General features: G+C 70.7%; 5 protein-coding genes across 20 annotated transcripts; 3 read left to right on the top strand and 2 right to left on the bottom strand.

The window, feature by feature from the left end:
• Positions 1–341: 341 nt before the first annotated feature.
• SPRYD3 (SPRY domain containing 3) lies at positions 342–1,927 on the bottom strand. Of its 3 annotated transcripts, none has more exons than XM_074571413.1 (4): positions 1,709–1,927; positions 778–879; positions 602–677; positions 342–488 (listed from the first exon to the last, which is right to left on the bottom strand). In XM_074571413.1, coding segments are annotated over exons 1-4 (309 nt in total). In that variant the 5' UTR covers positions 1,711–1,927; the 3' UTR covers positions 342–359. The 3 variants fall into 3 exon arrangements, with proteins under 3 accessions (XP_074427514.1, XP_074427512.1, XP_074427513.1); XM_074571411.1 differs by having other exon boundaries at positions 344–488; positions 778–918; positions 1,709–1,919; XM_074571412.1 differs by having other exon boundaries at positions 344–488; positions 778–918; positions 1,631–1,908.
• Positions 1,881–5,356, top strand: LOC141736813 (uncharacterized). Its single transcript, XM_074571392.1, has 5 exons — positions 1,881–1,908; positions 2,623–3,435; positions 4,264–4,343; positions 4,440–4,559; positions 5,111–5,356. The coding sequence occupies exons 1-5, from the start codon at positions 1,881–1,883 to the stop codon at positions 5,222–5,224; spliced, it is 1,155 nt and encodes a 384-aa protein (XP_074427493.1). The 3' UTR covers positions 5,225–5,356.
• LOC141736815 (uncharacterized) lies at positions 5,148–7,167 on the top strand. 2 transcript variants are annotated; one of them, XM_074571407.1, is made up of 2 exons: positions 5,148–5,257; positions 6,395–7,167. In XM_074571407.1, exon 2 carries the CDS (start codon positions 6,425–6,427, stop codon positions 7,073–7,075), a length of 651 nt encoding a protein of 216 aa, XP_074427508.1. In that variant the 5' UTR covers positions 5,148–5,257; positions 6,395–6,424; the 3' UTR covers positions 7,076–7,167. The 2 variants fall into 2 exon arrangements, with proteins under 2 accessions (XP_074427508.1, XP_074427507.1); XM_074571406.1 differs by lacking the exon at positions 5,148–5,257 and adding an exon at positions 5,508–5,846.
• Positions 7,144–12,975, bottom strand: CSAD (cysteine sulfinic acid decarboxylase). Of its 11 annotated transcripts, none has more exons than XM_074571404.1 (15): positions 12,127–12,975; positions 11,897–12,033; positions 11,704–11,830; positions 10,470–10,560; positions 10,255–10,361; positions 10,034–10,149; positions 9,866–9,945; positions 9,745–9,799; positions 9,269–9,385; positions 9,061–9,125; positions 8,851–8,932; positions 8,545–8,744; positions 8,377–8,458; positions 7,616–7,705; positions 7,144–7,410 (listed from the first exon to the last, which is right to left on the bottom strand). In XM_074571404.1, the coding sequence occupies exons 2-15, from the start codon at positions 12,020–12,022 to the stop codon at positions 7,330–7,332; spliced, it is 1,419 nt and encodes a 472-aa protein (XP_074427505.1). In that variant the 5' UTR covers positions 12,023–12,033; positions 12,127–12,975; the 3' UTR covers positions 7,144–7,329. The 11 variants fall into 11 exon arrangements, with proteins under 11 accessions (XP_074427505.1, XP_074427503.1, XP_074427501.1 ...); XM_074571402.1 differs by having other exon boundaries at positions 7,144–7,503; positions 8,377–8,428; positions 12,127–12,968; XM_074571400.1 differs by having other exon boundaries at positions 7,144–7,503; positions 12,127–12,364.
• A 107-nt stretch (positions 12,976–13,082) lies between these two features.
• On the top strand, positions 13,083–18,037 carry ZNF740 (zinc finger protein 740). 3 transcript variants are annotated; one of them, XM_074571408.1, is made up of 8 exons: positions 13,083–13,233; positions 14,295–14,538; positions 15,191–15,322; positions 16,266–16,352; positions 16,457–16,528; positions 16,694–16,817; positions 16,936–17,054; positions 17,166–18,037. In XM_074571408.1, the coding sequence occupies exons 2-8, from the start codon at positions 14,521–14,523 to the stop codon at positions 17,253–17,255; spliced, it is 642 nt and encodes a 213-aa protein (XP_074427509.1). In that variant the 5' UTR covers positions 13,083–13,233; positions 14,295–14,520; the 3' UTR covers positions 17,256–18,037. The 3 variants fall into 3 exon arrangements, with proteins under 3 accessions (XP_074427509.1, XP_074427510.1, XP_074427511.1); XM_074571409.1 differs by having other exon boundaries at positions 14,295–14,692; XM_074571410.1 differs by lacking the exon at positions 16,457–16,528.
• Positions 18,038–18,043: the final 6 nt, after the last annotated feature.

Below are 18,043 nucleotides of genomic sequence, written 5' to 3'. Positions count from 1 at the left end.
ACCAGGTCCCAGTAGCCCCCTGGATCCCAGTTGCCCCACAGGTCCCCAGCAGGCCCCCAGGTCCTGGCAACTCTCTGGGTCCCAGCAGGCCCCTGTCCAGCGGCCCCCCAGGTCCCACTGCCCCCCCAGGGTCCTGACAGCCCCCCCAGGTCCCAGCAGCCCCCCAGGGTCCTGCAACCCCCTGGTCTTGACAGCCCCTCCAGGTCCCAGTAGCCCCCTGGATCCCCGTTGCCCCCCACCAGCCCCCTCAGGATCCTGACAGCCCCGCAGGGTCCCGGGAGCCCCCCTCAGGTCCCAGTGCATCCCCCTAGGTCTTGGCACACACACGCCCCCCCCCCCCGGGTCCCAGTGGCCCCCACTCACTTGCCGTCATCGGCATGGTAGGCCACCGAGTCGGGTAGCCAGCCGGGCTGGTGGTCCAGGCTGTAATACTGGGGGACGAGGCCGACGGCGATGGTGCCCCGCACCCCGCTGTCCACGATGGACACCTGGAGGGGGGGGGGGGACACGACACACACACAGAGGAACCCCTCAGCGCGCCCACCCCCAACTGAAAACGAAGCGGGGGACCCCCCCCCACCCCCCCGGGGCGCGGCGTCACCTCGAAGTAGTTGTTGTCCCTGGTGAGGGGCCGCGGGGCCACGTAGCAGCCGACCTCGCCGGAGTCCCCGTGATAGCTGCGGAGAGGGGGGGGGGACGGGACACAAATCAAGGGTGACGGTCACTCCCGGCACACCCCCCCCCCCCCCCCGCACAGGTGTGCCCCCCCCCGGGTACCTGAGGGTGTCTCCGTCCACCAGGATGTGCTTGGCGCGCTCCTGGTAGCGCACGGCGCGCACCTCCCGGATCTCGCGGATGCGGCGGCGCCAGTTGAGGAACCTGTAGTGCAGGTTCAGGTCATCCATGGCGAGGGGACACCTGCGGGGGGGGGGGGGGGGGGGGGGCAGTCAGGGACCCCCCCGGCCCACGGGACCAACACCCACCCCACCCCCTTCCCCACCACTGGGTGCACCCCACCCACCACAACCACCCCCCCCCGAGCCCAACCCCGCCTTCAGCCACCCCATACCCACCCCTGAGCCCCCCCCGTAACTGCCCCCACGCCCCTACAACCAGCCCCCCTCAGCCCCACAACCGGGTCATCCCACCCCCAACCCCCCTCATATACCCAAAACCACCCCCCCCCCCCCAGCCCCAAAACCTGATCCCCCCCCCCCACACCCAGCCCCCACAACCGCCCCCCCATTACCCAGGACCCCCCCCCCCACCAGCATCCCCCCCATACCCAGCCCCACAACCGGATACCCCCGTACCCAGAACCCCCCCATACCGAGGGCCGTCCGCCCCCCAGCCTCACAACCGCCCCCCCCCCGCCTCCAGGGCCCCCAGCCATACTCAGACCCCCCCCCCCAGCCCCACAACCGGGCCCCTCCGTACCCGGGCTCCCCCAGCACAGCCCCACAACCGCCCCCCCCCCATACCGGGGGCCTCCCCCAGCCCCACAACCGGGCCCCCCCCGTACCCGGGCCCTCCCGTACCACGGGCCTCCCCCAGCCCCACAACCGCGCGCGCGCCCCCCCCTCATACCGGGGCCCCCACCCCCATACCGGGGTCCCCCCCCCGCCCTCACCGGCCCGGCCCCGCCCGCCCCCGCCATGGGCTCCGCGCTGCGGCCGCTCCCGGCTCCGGCCCCGCCGCCCGCACTCACATCCGGGGACCCGCGCTTCCGCCTCCGCCTCCTCCTCCCGCCCCGCCGCGCCCCTCGGCCAATCGCCGCCCGTCGCGCTCCGACTGACGGCCCGCTGCGCCAATCGAAGGCCGGAGGAGCGGGTGGGGGGAGGAGCCCGCCGCTGGAGGGGGGAGGAGGGTGTCGCGGTCACATGACGCCGCGGACCCAGGATGGGAGGGGTGAGGTCAGCGTGAGAGCGCCCCCTGGCGTGGGGGCGGACTCAGTGCGGGGGGGACTGGGAGGACTGGGGATACTGGGGGGACTGGGGGGGACTGGGGATACTGGGGGGATTGGGGGATAGTGGGGAGAACTGGGGAAGACTGGAGGGACCGGGAGGACTGAGGATACTGGGGGGGGGGACTGGGAGCACTGGGGATACTGGGGGATACTGGGGGAACTGGGGATACTGGGTGGACTGGGTCTGGTCACTGGGGGTTCTGGGGGGATACTAGGGGATACTGGGGGGATTGGGAGATATTGGGGGATACTGGGGAAACTGGGGGGTAGTGGGGAGGCTGGGGGATAGTGGGGGGACTGGGGATACTGGGGGACACTGGGAGGAATGGGAGGGCTGGGGATACTGAGGCATACTGGTGGGACTGGGGCTGGGCAATGGGGGGTACTGGGGGATAGTGGGGGGCACTGGGGAGACTGGGGGAGACTGGGGGGACTGGAGGGGACTGGGGATAGTGGAGGGCACTGGGACGACTGGGGATACTGGGGATGCCGGGAGGGGGGCGCAGACGCCGGGGCTCCGGGGGGGGCCAGACCCGCGGGAACCCCCTCCCGCGCCGGGGGGGGTGGCAGCATCCCGGCCCCGCCGTCCCGGTGCAGCCCCCGGTGCCCCCCCCCGCTCCCCGGACCCCCCCGGGGCCGGGACGCCGGTACTTAAGGGCGGCGGCGGGGCCGGGCGGGGGCAGAGCGGGAGGCGGCGGGCACCGCACCGGGCCCGGTACCGGGGGCTGGGTCCCGGGGCCCCGGTCCCGGAACCCGATCCCGGATCCCGATCCCGGGACCTGATCCCCATCCCGGGTCCCGACTCTCGGGTCGCGGTGCCGGTCCCGGATCCCGATCCCGGGTCGCGATCCCGATCCCGGTCCCGAGTCTCGGGTCGCGGTCCCGGTCCCGGTCCCGGTCCCGATCCCGGGTCGCAGTCCCGGATCCGGATCCCGGTACTGATCCAGGGTCCCGATCCCGATCCCGGGTCCCGGTCCGGGGTCCCGATCCCGATCCCTGTGCCGGGTCCCGATCCCGATCCCGGGTCGCCGTCCCGGATCCGGATCCCGGGTCCCGATCCCGATCCTGGTGCCGGGTCTCGATCCCGATCCCGAGTCGCGGTCCCGGATCCCGATCCCGGGTCCCCGCCCGGGGTCCCGATCCCGATCCCGGTGCCGGGTCCCGATCTCGGTCCCGTTCCCGGTGCCGCCATGCGGGGGGCCGCCGGCTGCTGCCGGTGCTGCTGCTGCTGTGGGAGGCGGCGGTCCCGGTGGGCGGCAGCGGCGGGGGGGTCCCGGCGGCGGCGGCGGCGGCGGCGGGGGGGTCCCGTGGCCCCGGGGAGCCGTGCGGGGTTTACACCCCCGGCTGCGCCCGCGGGCTCCGCTGCACCCCCCGGCCCGGGGAACGCGCCCCGCTCCGCGCCCTCCTGCGGGGCACCGCGACCTGCCGCCCCCTCCGCGCCCCCCCCGCCGCCACCGCCGCCCCCCCAGGTGAGAGGAGGGGGAACCGGGGCGGGGGGAGCCCCGGGGGACGCACCGGGACAGGGAGGGGGGCGCCGGGCTGGGGCCGGGGGGGGCTGGACGGGACGGGGCCGGGGGCACCGGGACGGGCGCGTTACCCCGGGAGAGGGATGGGGGGCACCGGGGGGTCCCCGGGGGGGCCCCCGGGACAGGGGCACCGGGAGAGGCCCGCAGCCCCCGGGACGGGGATGGGGGCACCGGGGCGGTCCCGTTACCCCCGGAGGAGGGTCCCGGGGGGGGGTGGTGGGGAGGGACGGGGACACGGCGGGGGTCCCGGAGCCCCGGGACAGGGACGGGGGCAGCGGGGGAGTCCCGTGCCCCCGGGGACGGGCGGGGGGGGCTCCGGGGCAAGCGGGTCCCCGGGGAGGAGCCCGGCGGGGACGGGGCGGGGGGGCGGCACCGGGGAGGGACAAATACCCCCGGGGTCCGTCCGGAGGGGCCACGGGGGCAGCCGGGGGGGGGGCTGAGCCCCCGGCAAGGGACCCGGAGCGCCCCCCCCCCCCCCCCCCGGTATCTGCGGGTGCCCCCCGGGGGTGCGGGAATGGGGGAGACCCCCATCCCGAGGGGGGCGGGACCCTAATATCGGGGGGGAGGCTAGAAGCGGGGGGGCACTATCGCTGGGGGACGGAGGGCCCCACATATCGGGGGGGAGCTTAAATAGGGGGGGGGGTCTCTACCTCTGGGGGGGGGGTGGGAGGGGACCCCGATATCCCTGGGGACTGGGGCGCCCCCCAGTGGCGGCGGGGGGGCACGGGATGAGTCCTGGGCGTGTGTCCCCTCCCCGTGCCCCCCCCCCAGGGGACCCCCCGCAGGAGGGACCCCCCCCCACGCCGCCCCCCCGGCCCCCCCCGGCTGACGACGCGGAGGAGCTGGAGACGGTGGGTCCGATGCGGGGGGGGGGGGGGGGTGTTATCGGGCTGGGGGGGTTGGGGGGTTACCGGGGGTGTGACCCCCCCCCCGTGCCCCCCCCGCAGCCCCCCTGCCGCGGGCACTTGGCCGCCGCCCTGCAGGAGCTGCGGGGGGGGCTCTACCGCTCCGCCGCCGCCATCTTCCTCCCCAACTGCGACCCCCGCGGCTTCTACCGGCCCAAGCAGGTGGGGGGGGGACGCGGGGGGGGGCACACGGGGCGGGGGGGGGGCGGCCCGGACCCTCCTTCGGCAGCGGAGGGCGGCCCCGGGGGCGGCGGGGGGGGGGCCGTGCCTCGGTTTCCCCGTGTGGGGTGGGGTGGGGGGGGTGTCAGAGCACCCAGGGACCCCCTCGTGCCTCAGTTTCCCCATTTTGGGGGGGGACCCCGATGTCCCGCACCCCCCCCGTGCCTCAGTTTCCCCGGGGGGGCGGGTTAAGGGGGGGGGAGAGCACCCAGGGCCCCCGCGTTCCTCAGTTTCCCCGTGGTGGGGGGCGTGGGGGGACCCCCCCCAAAACCTTGCCCCCCCCGTGCCTCGTTTTCCCCCAGTTTCGAGGGGGGGGCGTCCCTCCGTGCCTCGGTTTCCCCGGGGGAGGTGAGGGGGAGGCCAGAGAGCACCCAGGGCCCCCCGTGCCTCAGTTTCCCCATTTTCAGGGGGGACCCCAATATCCCGACACCCCCCCCCCGTGCCTCAGTTTCCCCTTGCCCCACCTTACGCCGCGCCCCCCCCCCCCCCCGCAGTGCCGGGCCTCCCGCGGGCCGAAGCGTGGGCGCTGCTGGTGCGTGGACCCGAGGGGGCACCCGCTGGCGGCCGCCGAGGGGCCGGGGGGGGTCCCCCGCTGCCCCCCCCCGTGACGGGCCGGGCCCCCCCGCACGGCGGGACGCGGGGTATGGCGCTCCCGCCGGCTGCCTCCGGGGGGGAAAAACACCCCAAAACTGGGCTCAGCCTCCCCCCCCCTCCAGTGCTTTCGGGGTGCCTGGACACCCCCCCCCCAAAGCCCCCGAGCTGGTGCCCCCCGAACTGCCCCTCAGACGGAAAGTGCCCCCGCGAGCTGCCCCCGTGCCCCGAAACTGCCACAGACCCCCCCCCAAGTGCCCCCCCGAGCTGCCCCCAGACCCTGAAACTGCCCCCAGACCCCCTAAATGCCCCCCCAGAGCTGCCCCCGCACCCCAAAACTGCCCCCAGACCCCCCCAAGTGCCCCCCGAGCTGCCCCCGCTCCCCGAATCTGCCCCAAGCCACGCCCACCACAAGCCACGCCCACCTTTGAGCCCCGCCTCCTTCCCGACAAACCACGCCCCCGCCCCAGGTCACACCCACCTAAGCACCGCCCCGCCTCCAAGCCCCGCCCACCAAACATCAAACCACGCCTCTCCCGCTCTAAGCCACGCCTCTGGCCTCGCCCCCGTTTCCCGCGCTGACCCTTGGCGGGAGGCGGGAGGCCACGCCCCGCGCGGGACCGGCGCGAGCGGAGCGCGGTGAGGGGCGCGTGGGGACGCGTGGGGGGGGGGGGTGGGGGGCGGGATCGGGGCTGGAGGGGCACCGGGACCCACGGCGGGCGAGGGGACGCGGAGGGACGGGGAGGGGGGGGATCGGGGCTGGGGGCGCACCGGGACCCACGGCGGGCTGGGGGGCGCGGGGAGGGCGCGGGGTGACCGGGCCCCATGGCAGATTGGGAGTATGGGGGGGGTCCAGCGACACCCGGCCCCACGGCAGGCTGCGGGGCACAGAGTGAGCTGGCCCCACGGCAGGCTGTGGGGCAGGGGGTGACCTGGGCAGGCTGTGGGGCGGAGGCTCACCTGTCCCTATGGCAGCCTGTGGCGGACGGGTGTGGCCTGGCCCCACAGCAGTCTATGGGGCAGGGGGTAACCCATCCCCACGGCAGGCTGCGGGGCACAGAGTGAGCTGTCCCCACAGCAGGCTGTGGGGCAGGGGGTGACCCAGCCCCATGACAGCCTGTGGGGCCGGGGCGTGGGCTGGCCCCACAGCAGCCTATGGGGCAGAAAGTGACCTATCCCCACGGCAGGCGGTGGGGCTGACGGCTGCCCCCCAGGCCATGGCGGGGGGCGAGCGGGAGACGCTGCTGGCGCTGCAGCGGGCGCTGTCGGAGGAGCAGTTCCAGAGCCTCAAGTACCTGCTGGAGGAGCGGCTGCCGCGGGGGGAGCTGGGCCCCGCCACCCGCCCCGACCTCTGCCGCCTCCTGCTCCAGCGCTTCCCCGGCCGGGCCCTCCACGTCCTCGCCGACCTGCTCCGCCAAATCCACCGCCACGACCTCCTCCGCCTCTACCACCTGCCCGGCGCTGAGGAAGAGGAGGAGGAAGAGACCCCCGGGGAGACGGGGGCTGCCGGCGGCTCCTCGGCACCCCCGGGACATGGCAAGGGGGACGCGGGACGTGGGCCCGTCCTGCCGCCGGCCGCCCCTGCCCCTCGACGGCTGACGGAGAAAGATTTGCTCCGCGTGGCCCAAAAACTGGGGAAGGAATGGCAGGAGGTGGGGATCGGGTGCCTGGGGCTGGAGAGGAGCCGCCTGGATCAGATCCGGGCGGACAACGCCGGCAACGCCGTCATGCAGAGCTTCGAGATGCTGCTGGAATGGCAGCGGCGGGAGAAGGAAGGGGCCACGGCCCCCCGGCTCCGCGCCTGCCTGGCCCCCGCCAGCCTGGCCCCCGAGCTGCTCGACCTCCTCCGCAGCCTGCAGGGGGAATGAGGGGGTCCCACCCCCCCACAGAGCCTGCCCACCCCCCTCCCAACCTTGTTTTTTGGGGGGAAAAGGGGAAGAGTAAAAGCGGTTTTATTCCATCGGGGGGTTTTGAGGCCCGGCCCACTTTTATTCCCGATTTCAGGGAGGGAAACGGGCTCCAAGGAGGGAAAACGGGGCTCCAAGGGAGGGAAACGGGGCCCCGCTCCTGTTCCTCGGGGCTGGGGGTGGGAAGGGGGTTTGGGGAGGCGGGGGGGGAGTCCTCACAGATCCCGTCCCAGCCGTTCGATCTCATCCAGGAAGAAATCCAGGTGGTCGCGGGTGACGAGGGGGTTGGTGACGACCTGGCGGAAGAAGTTGACCCTGGCGCCGTGGGGCTGGTAGCCCACCATCATGGAGCCCTTCCTCATCATCCGCTCCTTGATGGCCGGAGCCACCTGCGCCGGGGATGGGGGGGGAAAGACACCGTGGGGCTGAGGCGGGGGGGGGGGATTTTTTTGGGGGGTGTTGAAGGGGTTATTTTTTGGTGGGGGGGGATCCGACACTCACCTTGCCCAGCCTGGGCCAGTAATCGGGGCAGCCCTCCTTGCCCCGCAGGCTGGGGGGCACGAACCAGAAGCAGAGATTGATGAATTCCGGCTGCGGGAAGAAGAGGAGGAGGAGGAGGAGGAGGAGGAAAGGCATCACAGCCCCCCGCCGAGCCCCACACCCTGGGGGGGGGGGCACTGTTTCGCCCCCCACTCCCGTGTCAGGACAATCCCCGGGGGCTTCGACCTCAGGGCAGAGCTTGGGGAAGGTGTTTTCTGCCCCCCCCCCCCCCCCATTTCGGGACCACTTGAGGGGTTTAAACCTCAGGGTAGGTGCTTTCCGCTGCGGGGGGGGGGCACCAGCTTACCACGCCCCCGCCCCCCATTTCGGGACCATCCTAAGGAGTTAAACCTCGGGCAAGGTGTTTTCCACCGCGGGGGGGGGGGGGGGGGGGGGGCACCGCTTTGCCCCTCACCCCCATTTCGGGACCACTCTGGGGGCTTAAACCTCAGGGTAGGTGCTTTCTGCAGCGGAGGGGGGGGGGGCACTGCTTCCCCCCCCCCCCTTCCCCATTTCAGGACCACTCTGGGCCTCGGGGAAGGTGTTTTCCACTGCAATGGGGCACTGGTTCGTCCCCCCCTCCCTCTTCCAGGCCCACCCCAAGGATTTAACCCTTGGGGCAGGTCATTTCGGGGCTCAGCAATGCCACAGGGTGTTGTTAAGGGGGGGGGGGACACGCACACGTAACCCCCCCCGCGCAGGGCCCAGGCGAGCAGCCCTACCTCCAGCACCAGCTGGAAGCCGTCCCTCCGCTTCACCTCCTCGGCCAGGTACCTGGGGGGGACGGAGGGGAGTGTTGATGTCCTAGGAGTCGGGGGGGGGGGGGTCACAGCAGGGGAGGGGAGTGTGTGTCCCCTCCCCGCCCCACCCGCTGGGGTCCCGGCACCCACCGGGTGAAGGCGAAGGCCCGCTCGACGCGTCGCGCCAGCCCCTGGGTCCCCACGGCTTTCCAGAGGAGCCAGAGCTTGAGGCAGTCCACGCGCCGGCCGCACTGCGGGGTCTTGTCCCCCGTGTCGTAGGCGATGTCGTAAAACTTATCGCGTTGGAAAAGGTACGTGGCGCCGGCGCCGTGGCAGCGCTGGAGGAGACCCTAGTGGGGGGTGACACACGCGGGACGGCGTGTAGGGTGATGTGGGGCAGCCCCCCAGGAGAGGCGGGGCGGGGGGGGGGGGTTAGGAAGGGGCGGCGGGACCTACGGAGGTGTCGCGGAGCAGGAAGGCCGAGCACTGCAAACCCACCGCCAGCATCTTGTGGGGGTTCCAGGCCACCGAGTCGGCCCTGCGGGAGAGGGGGATGCAGTCACCCCCCGGTGTGGGGAGAGGGGGGGCGGTCCCCGGTCCTGAAACAGGGAGTTTTGAGCCTGTTTTGGGGCGGGGGGGGGCTCAGCGCTGGGGAGGGTGACTCGCCTCTCGATGCCGGCCAGGAGGTGCCGGTGTTTTTGGGAGAGCAGGACGCTGCCGCCCCAGGCTGCCTGCCGGGAGGGGAGAGGGGTGTTGAGTTGGAACCCTGCCGTCACCGCAGGGGGTGGGGGGATCAGCCTGGGGGGGCCCAAGGGGACACGCGTGTCGTCCTTGTCCCCCCTCGGGCAGCCCCGGGTCTCCCCCCGCGACTCACGTCCACGTGGAGCCAGAGGCCGTGGCGCTGGCAGATGTCGGCGATGCTGCCCAGCGGGTCGAAGGCACCCAGGACGGTGGTGCCGCAGGTGGCACAGACAAAGAAAGGCTCGGCGCCCTGGGGGGGGGGGGACAGGGGACACTGGGATGGGGCAGGGGACAGGGACAGGACAGGGGACACTGGGATGGGGGAGGGGACAGGGACAGGACACGGGACACTGGGATGGGGCAGGGGACAGGGACAGGAGACACTGGGATGGGGCAGGGGACAGGGACAGGACACGGGACACTGGGATGGGGCAGGGGACAGGGATGGGACAGGGACAGGGGACACTGGGATGGGGCAGGGGACAGGGACAGGACAGGGGACACTGGGATGGGGCAGGGGACAGGGATGGGACAGGGACAGGGAGCCCTTGGCAGAAGGCTCTGCCCCGGCCCCCCACGGACGCCCCTGTGCCCCCCACCCCTCCTCACCTCGGCCTTGGCCCTCTGGATCTCCTTCTCCAGCTCCTCAGGGACCATCTTCCCCCTGGGGACAGGGACAGATCAAACCTCCCGCGGGGCCGGGGCGTGGGGCCGTCCCCGTCACACTCACCCCTGGTCGGTGGCCACCAGGCGGACGTTGTCGGTGCCGATGCCCAGGAAGGCGGCTCCTTTCTGGATGGAGTAGTGGCACTGAGGGGGGAGAAGATGGGGGTCAGATCGGGAGTGGGGGGAACACACAGATCCCAAACCCTGTCCCCAAACCCCGTCCCCGTCCCACCTCCTGGGAGGCGAAGAGGGCCAAGCGCGGCAGAGCCCAGTTGCCCTTCTGCCGGCTCTCGGGGAAGCGGTGGAACCGGGCCACGTTCATGGCATACATGTTGGAGATGGAGCCTCCTGCCGAGGGGGACGAGGACACCTGTGTCACAGCCGGGGGGGGTGACAAGCCCCCACCGGGGGTCACAGGTGGGGGACAGGGACGGGGACAAGCGGTGCAGGTACCCGGGGAGAAGATGCCATCGCCGCTGCTCCAGCCCACCAGCTCCCGCAGCTTGGCCAGCACCACCTCCTCCATCAGCACAAACACCGGGGCGATCTCGTAGGTGTATCTACGGGGGGGGACACGGCACCCGTGGGGGGGGCGAGACCCTCACTCCCCCCCCACAGGCTCCCCGACACCTCAGCACCCCAAAACACCCCCGTCTTCCGGCACGTACTGGCTGGTGTTGAGGGCCTCGGTGATCAAGCGTCCCGCCAGCGAGTGGTGGTCCAGGCCGGAGAAGAGCTGGTTGAAGAAGTGAGGGTGACCTGGGGGGGGACGGAACGGGGATGGCGTCAGGGACAGGGGGACAGGAGCCACCCCCTCGGCCCCCTCCTCATGGGACCCCCAGCACCATGGGGACTCAGACACCGGGGACGCTGCCACAAGGGGGGAACCGTCACCCGTGGGAGTGGGGCCACCTCCAGAGTCTTGTGTGGGACAGGGACACGCGTGGGGATGTGTTGGACCCCTGCGTGTGACGGGGACACGCGTGGGGACGCGCTGGACCCGTGTGTGGGACAGGGACACATGTCGGGATGCGCTGGACCCCTGTGTGGGACAGGGACGTGTGGGGGGACGCGCTGGATCCCTGTGTGGGACAGGGACAGGCGTGGGGACATGCTGGACCCCTGTGTGGGACAGGGACACGCGTGGGGACGCGCTGGACCCCCCACCCCAGGACAGCGACTGGCTGGGGCGGGGGGGCTGCCCTGCACCCAGCTGCTGCCTGACAAAGTGGGACCAGTTGGGGCCGAAATGGGAGTGAACTGGGACCAGCTGGGCCAAGCCAGGACCAGCCAGGGCTGAACCGGGATCAGTCAGGGACAAACCGGGACAAACTGGGATGAACTGGCACCAGCTGGGTTGAACTAGGACCCATTGGGGCTGAACCAGGACCAGCTGAACTGGGACCAGTTCGGCTGAACTGGGACCAGCGGTATCCCAGCTGGGACCAGATGAGGCCAAACCAGGACCAGCTGATCTGGGACCAGCTGGGGCTGATCTGGGACCAGTTGGACCTAACTGGGACCAGCCGGGGCTGAACCAGGACAAACTGGGCTGAACTGGCACCCACTGGGTCTCAACTGGGACCAGCTGGGGCTGAAATGGGACCTGTTGGGGCCAAATGGGGACCAGCTGGGGCTGAACTGGGACCAGCTGAACTGGGACTGGCTGGGGCTGAACTGGGACCGGCTGAACTGGGACCAGCTGAACTGGGACCGGCTGGAGCCGAAGTGGGACCAGCTGAACCGGGACAAGTGGTATCCAAGCTGGGACCAGACGAGGCCAAACCAGGACCAGCTGAACCGGGACCAGTGGGGCCAAACCAGGACCAGCTGGGGGCGAAATGAGCCCAGTTGGGGCTGAAGTGGGACAAACTGGGGCGGAACTGGTGGTGGGGTGCTGACCAGTGCGGACGCTGTGGCGGATGACGGCCCGGCAGCGCTCCAGCAGCCGCTCCGGCGGCTCCCCCCGGCTCGGCAGCTCCAGGTCCAGCAGCTCCCGCAGCTCCGCCGGCTCCTTCCACTCACACACCTGCGGGGACAAGCACAGGATCGGGCCCCGTCCCTGTCCCCCTCCCTCCCTCCTGCTGTCACCCACCTTTTCGGTGACATCCGTCCCCTTCCGCACGGCCTCATCCAGCAGGATCTGCAGGGCTTCCCGCAGGAATTCCTCCCCGGCTGCTTTATCCAGGCCGGGACGCTCCAGCCCGTCGCTCTCTGCCATCACCCCGCTCCCTGTCACCCAGGGGGTGACCGTCACCCCCTGCGACATCCCGGGGGGGTCCCGGACACCTTCCACCACCACCACCCCCCCCGGCCGGCTCTCACCTCACCCGGGCAGGGAATTTCTTCTCGGCCACGTCTTCGTCTTCACAGAGGGGACAAGGGACAAAGTACACGATGGCCGGGAGCCACTCTTAAAGGCACAGCCCGGGGGGGGGGGTGTCCTCAAAACTGTGTGTCCCCCCCCGGGGGGGGCCTGGGGGCCAGGCAGGGGTGACACGGGGGGGACAGTGCCCGCAGGGGCCACAAGGAGAGGGAAGGGGCGACAGTTAACCCCCCCCTGCCCGGGATCCCCCCCCCCATCCCACCACACTGGGGTGGCCACAGGGACGTGGCCTTGGCCTGCTGGGGGACAGCAGGGGGGGCCCCAGCACTGCCTCCCCCCCCATGCCAGGGGGATGCCGGTATCCGCCAGCTGGGACAGGCCCGTCCCCAGCACCGCAGAGGGGGGGCAGGCCCTGTTTGCCCCCACCCCCTGCCATGGCCTGATGCCCCTGGGAAGGGCAAGAGCCTCCTGCGGGGGGGACAGGGGACACAGGAAAGAGGGCACTAGCCCCCCACAGGGGGTCACGGCGGGATGACCCCCCCAGGGAGGTCGGGGGGAGGGGGTAAAAACACCCTCCTGGGGCAATGGAGGGGTCCGGGCCTGCCGGAGGGGGTAACAACGGAGTGTGGGGGGGGCAATAACGGCGGGGCACCCCCTCCCCGGGGACAAGAGTGTACGGGCGGCTCCCCCGGGGGAAGGAGGGCGGGGGACGGGGCCCGGGGTCGGGGTGAAGCCGGGGCCTGGGGTCGAGGTGAGGTCGGGGCCCGGTCCCGGTCCCGGCCGCCCTGCCCCGGACCGGATCAGGCCGCACCGCCGCGCCCCTCCCCCGCACCGTCCCCGTTGCCCCGGCAACAGCCCGGCCCCAAGATGGCGCCGCCGCGGGGCGGTGTCACGTAGCAACGCTGCGCGTGCGCGGCGTCCCTTTCCGCTTCCTGCTGCTCCCCCTCCCCCCGCACCGGAAGTGACGAACCCCGGAGGCGGGGGGGGCGGGTGTTTCCGGTTCCGGGTCGGCGGCGGCGGCCGAGGAAGGGGGGGGGCGCCGGGGCCGCGGCTGTTTGTAAACTTGTCGGTGCGGCGCGGAGCGGAGCGCGGAGGGGCCGCGGCAGGTACGGACCGGCCCTTCCCGCCCACACCGGGGGGTGCGGGAGGGGGACGGAGGCCGCCATCGCCCGCCCGCGCTTCACCGGGCCCGGCAGCGCGCGCCGCCGCCTCAGCCCCGCCCCCCACCGGGCAGGACCGGGAGGGGGGGGGGGGAGGGGGAACCGGGGGGCGGGGCGGGGAGGGCGGGGGGGGGACCATGGCGGGGAGGGCCCGGCGCGCAGGCGCGGGGCTCCCCCACCGGGAGGGGCGGCCCCGCCCCCAGCGGGGTCAACCCTCCCCCCCCCCCCCCCCCCTCGGTGTGACCCCCCCCCCCCCCGCGCTGTGACACACCCCCCCGGTGCCTTCCTCTCCCCCCCCCCGGGATCCCCCCGACACTGGGTCACCCCCACCCACGGGACCTCCCTCCCCCCGCGTGTCACCCCCCCCGGGACGCACCCCCAGCCCCCTCCCCCGTGTCACCCCCTCCCCCCCCGCCTTTGCCCCCTGCCCCCCCACTGGCATCATCCCCACCCACACCAGGTCCCCCCCCCCGCCATGTCACCCCCTCCTTTACCTAATGTCGCCCCCCCCGGCGCCAACTCCTGTCCCCATGGGGTGTCTGGCTGGGGCTCAGTGGGGACGGGGACACCCCCCCTGTCCCCGGGCCCCCCCCCCCAGACCCCCTCTGTCGCCCCCACAAGCCCCCCACCCTCCTCCCTGACCCCCAGGGTCCTCATTCCGCCCCCTCCCCCCATCACCCCCCCGGGGGACACCCACACACACACCCCTACCCTCCCCCCCCAGTGTCACCCCCTCTCTCCCCTCCCTTTTGCCCCCTGCCCTTCCTAAACGGTATCATCCCCACCCAAAATGCCCCCCCCCCATGTCACACACACCCCCCCCCCCCATGTGACCCACCCTTACCTAGTGTCACACCCCCCCCCAGCCACCTCCTGTCCCCATGGGGTGTCCCCCAGCGGCTCAGCAGGGCCCCACCCTCGCTCTGCTCCCCCCCCCCCGCCCCCAATCCCAGGACACCCCCCCTCGCCCCCCCCGGCCCCATAACCGCCCCCCTCCCTCCCCGCAGGCGAAGACCAGCAGCACCAGCAGCGTTGTCCCCGCGGGGAAGCGGCTCCCGCCCCGGAGCAGGGGGGGGGCGGGTGGCAGCGCCGAAGATGTCCCCTTTCTAAGAAGCGTTTTGGGGGGCAGCTGCCCGTTCCTGCCTAACCCTGCCTAACCCCGCCAGCCCCCCCCCACCCCCAAACCCCCCCCCCGGGCTGAGGAGGAGGCGCCTCACCGCACCCAGGGCGAAGATGTCGGCAAAGTGGAGGGTACTGGACGAGCCCGGCAAAAAAAAAAAAAAAAATTAACTGAAACCCACCTTTCTAACCGTTAAAAAAATTCTTTTCCTGGGCGAGAATTAAGGCTAAAGAATTGTTACAATCCGTTTGTCGAGGACAGACAGACAGACACAAGATGGCTCAGGTAATGAGCCCCAATTTTCCCCCCCCGTACCCCAAGATCGGAAGCCCGAGAAGCCAGGGGAGTTGCGGGGGGGGGAGAGCGCTCGGCCCGGCAGCTCCCTCCCCGCCGGGGCGGGGGGTGCCGGCGCGGGCCCCCCCCCTCCCTCCCAGCACCCCATCACCCGGCCCGGGGCTTTTTTCCGGACCTTTTCCCAGCCGCCCTTTCCAGGGATGATACGAATTCTCCCGTTTAGCCATCAGGTCCTCGGCGGGGGCCTCACGGAAAAAAAAAAAAAAAAAAAAAAATTAAAGGGGGGGGGGAGGTTCAGGGGGGAGGCGGGGGGCGTTCTCCTGCCTCCCCCCTCCCCCCCCCTCCCCCCCCCCCCCCGCAGCCCCGGTTTCTCGCCCGCTCTCCGGTTTCCCCCTCGGCCAGGGTTTGGTTTGTGGTTCGTTCCGGGGGGGGCGGGGGGGGCGGGGGGGGGCGGCGGCGCCCGCAGTGGCCGCTCTCCCCTCCCGGCAGGCGAGTCTCCTGGCCTGCGAGGGCCTCTCCGGCGTCTGCCTGGTCCCCACCGCCGCCAGCAAGAAGATGATGCCGAAACCCAGCGGGAAACAGGGCGAGAGCCGGGAGCGGGGCAGCAGCCCCGACGTGCTGGTACGGGGCGGGGGGGGGAACGGGGGGGCTGGCTCCTGGCACCACCTCCCCCCCCCTCGCCTTCTTCCTCCCGCCCTTTGCTGCCTTCGTCCCGCCCCACGTCACCTTCCTCTTTCAGCTTGGGATTTTCCTCCTTTACTTCCACTTCTTTAATTTGGCTTCTTCCTCCTTTGGCCGTTTCCTCCTTCCCTTGGGGTTTTTCCTCCTTTACTTTGGCCGTTTCCTCCGTCCCTTGGGGTTTTTCCTCCTTTACTTTGGCCGTTTCCTCCTTCCCTTGGGGTTTTTCCTCCTTTGCTTTGGCCGTTTCCTCCTTCCCTTGGGGTTTTTCCTCCTTTGCTTTGGCCGTTTCCTCCTTCCCTTGGGGTTTTTCCTCCCTAAATTTGTCTTCTTCCTCCTTTAATTTGTTTGTTTCCTCTCTTATTTTGGCTGTTTCATCTTTTACTTTGGCTGTTTTCTCCTTTAATTTGCCTTTTTCCTCCTTTAATTTGGCTTGTTCCTCCCTAAATTTGGCTTCTTCCTTCTTTACTTTGATCGTTTCCTCCTTTACTTTGGCTGTTTCCTCCTTTAATTTGGTGGGTTTGTTCTTTAATTTGGCGTCTTTCTCTCTTACTTGGGGTTTTTCCTCATTTACGTTGGCTTTTGTTCCTTTTCTTTGTTTCATCCTTTAATCTGGCTTTTTTCCCTTTTATTTTGTCTTTTTCCTCTTTCACTTGGGGGTTTCCCTCCTTTAATTTGTCTTTTTCCGCCTTTGATTTGACCCTTTTCCCCTTTGATCCAACTTTTTCCCCCACTAACTCCACTTTTTCTTCCTCTAATTCCATTTGCCCCGCCTCTAATTGGCTCCCCCCCCCCATAATTGGCTACCCCCCCCCATAATTGGACCCCCCCCCCTATAATTGGACACCCCCCCTAACCCTGCCCCTCTCCCCGCGCCCCCCCCCAGGCGCTGCGTCAGGACGGGGAGAAATCCCGCGGCCGCAAGGAGGAGGAATCGGCCGAGGCCTCGCAGCCCAAGAAATCCATTAAAAAGGCAGGTCGGGGGGGCCCCGCTGGGGGCCGGGGGGGGGTTCGGGGGGGTCCACACCCCGGGGGCCGCGCCGGGTGCCACTGACCCCCCCTCCCTCCCCGTGCCAGCGCCGCAAGCGGGTGGCCGGCGCCGAGGGACCCAGTCGCTCCTCCCGGAGAGGATCCCGCCTCGGCAGCCAGGTTTGCCGCCCCGCAGGAGGAGGAGGAGGAGGAGGAGGAGGAGGAGGAGGAGGAAGATGATTTCTCAAGCTCCGGCAGGCGCAGGACGGCCGGGGGGGGGGGCTCTGGGGGGCGGCCCGGCCCCCCCCCCCCCCCCGCCACTGACGGGGGGTCTCTGCTCCGCAGATGGTGGTGATCAAGCAGAACGGCTCCTTCCAGCTCCACATCCCCAAAAACTTCATCTGCGAGCACTGCTTCGGCGCCTTCCGCAGCAGCTACCACCTCAAGAGACACCTCCTCATCCACACCGGTACCCCCCCTGCCCCCTCCCCGGCGCGGGGCTGCTCCCATTAACGCCCCCACCCCGGTTCCTTACGGGGTTTTTTGGGGGGTTTTTTTTTTGTTTTTTTTTTTGTTTTTTTTTACAGGCGAGAAGCCCTTCGAGTGCGACGTCTGCGACATGCGCTTCATCCAGAAATACCACCTGGAGCGTCACAAGCGCGTCCACAGCGGGGAGAAACCCTACCAGTGCGAGCGCTGCATGCAGGTAACGCACCCACCTCCCCCCCCCCCCCACACACACACACCCCCCGGGAGGGGACACGCACCCCCCCGCCCCGAGAGGGCCGCTGACACCCCCCCGTCCCCCCCCCCCCAGAGCTTCTCCAGGACAGACCGGCTGCTGCGACACAAGCGGATGTGCCAAGGTTGCCAAACCAAGACCCCCGACGCGCAGCTGCTGCTGTAGGAGCCCGGCGTCGACGGGACGGGGCAAGGCCGGGGGGGGGGGGGGGCTATTTTTCCTTCCTCCCCCCCCCTTCCCCTCCCTCCTCCTCCCTCCCTCCCTTCCTTCCTCCCTTCCTTCCTTCCTCCCCCCCCCGCCTTCGCCCCCCTTCCTCCTGGATTTCCCCCCCCCCGCCCCGGACGCAACTTTTTGGGGCAGGGAAAAAAAAAAAAAACCAGAAACGTAAGGAAGGCGCCGTCCGAGGGCTGGGAAGCGCCGCCTGCCTCCCATTTCCACCTTTCCCCCCCCCCACGATTTTATTCCTGGATCCTTCCCCCTCCCCGCCCCCCCCCACTTCCCCGCATCCCTCTCAGGAAAAGGCTGGGAGCCCCCGCGCCCCCCCCCCCCCCCCCGCCCAAGCCCGGCCTCAAAGCAGAGCAAAAACCGTGCCCCCCCCCACCCCCCCCCGGCCCCCCCTTGGCTCAGGTAGGAGGGTCTCGCTCACCGTGTCCCCCTCCCCTTTGCTTTTTTCTCATTTTCTTTTATTTTTGAGGAAAAACCAAGCGCTGGGGGGGGCGCACTCCTGGCCGGGGGGGGGCCCAGCTCTGCGGCGCTTCCCTTTTGAGTTTCTTCATATTTTGCCGGGGGGGGGGGGGGGGTGTTTCCCTTCTTTCCACACGTTTTGGGGCCGTTGCCTTCCCCCCCCCCCAGCTCTGGCTGAGGGCGCGACGCGTCCTGGCCGGGGGGGCGGGGGGGGGGGCACAACCCAAACCCGGGGCCGTTTGCCAGAAACCCCCGATTCTGAGGGGAAA

This window comes from Larus michahellis, unplaced genomic scaffold (assembly GCF_964199755.1).
Source record: "Larus michahellis unplaced genomic scaffold, bLarMic1.1 SCAFFOLD_570, whole genome shotgun sequence".
In the NCBI taxonomy this organism is placed as follows: Eukaryota; Metazoa; Chordata; class Aves; order Charadriiformes; family Laridae; genus Larus; species Larus michahellis.
Note: the sequence above shows the minus strand (reverse complement) of the source record. Positions and strands in the feature narration are given on the sequence as shown.

What these genes read in the sequence shown, in the direction of transcription:
- ZNF740 (XM_074571408.1), top strand. An exon ending in GCAGCAGCCCCGACGTGCTG is followed by an intron (nt 15,323 to 16,265) that starts GTACGGGGCGGG and finishes GCCCCCCCCCAG; the next exon opens with GCGCTGCGTCAGGACGGGGA. An exon ending in ACACCTCCTCATCCACACCG is followed by an intron (nt 16,818 to 16,935) that starts GTACCCCCCCTG and finishes TTTTTTTTACAG; the next exon opens with GCGAGAAGCCCTTCGAGTGC.
- LOC141736815 (XM_074571407.1), top strand. Translation starts at nt 6,425, where the DNA reads ATGGCGGGGGGCGAGCGGGAGACGCTGCTGGCGCTGCAGCGGGCGCTG.
- CSAD (XM_074571393.1), bottom strand. Translation starts at nt 12,070, where the DNA reads ATGTCGCAGGGGGTGACGGTCACCCCCTGGGTGACAGGGAGCGGGGTG. An exon ending in CCGCCACAGCGTCCGCACTG is followed by an intron (nt 10,561 to 11,703) that starts GTCAGCACCCCA and finishes GTCCCCCCCCAG; the next exon opens with GTCACCCTCACTTCTTCAAC. An exon ending in GCCTCTGGCTCCACGTGGAC is followed by an intron (nt 9,126 to 9,268) that starts GTGAGTCGCGGG and finishes CCCTCCCGGCAG; the next exon opens with GCAGCCTGGGGCGGCAGCGT.
- LOC141736813 (XM_074571392.1), top strand. Translation starts at nt 1,881, where the DNA reads ATGACGCCGCGGACCCAGGATGGGAGGG. An exon ending in GCGGACCCAGGATGGGAGGG is followed by an intron (nt 1,909 to 2,622) that starts GTGAGGTCAGCG and finishes CCGGTACTTAAG; the next exon opens with GGCGGCGGCGGGGCCGGGCG. An exon ending in ACGCGGAGGAGCTGGAGACG is followed by an intron (nt 4,344 to 4,439) that starts GTGGGTCCGATG and finishes CCCCCCCCGCAG; the next exon opens with CCCCCCTGCCGCGGGCACTT.
- SPRYD3 (XM_074571411.1), bottom strand. An exon ending in GTGGACGGAGACACCCTCAG is followed by an intron (nt 678 to 777) that starts GTACCCGGGGGG and finishes CCCTCTCCGCAG; the next exon opens with CTATCACGGGGACTCCGGCG. An exon ending in GGGACAACAACTACTTCGAG is followed by an intron (nt 489 to 601) that starts GTGACGCCGCGC and finishes CCCCCCCTCCAG; the next exon opens with GTGTCCATCGTGGACAGCGG.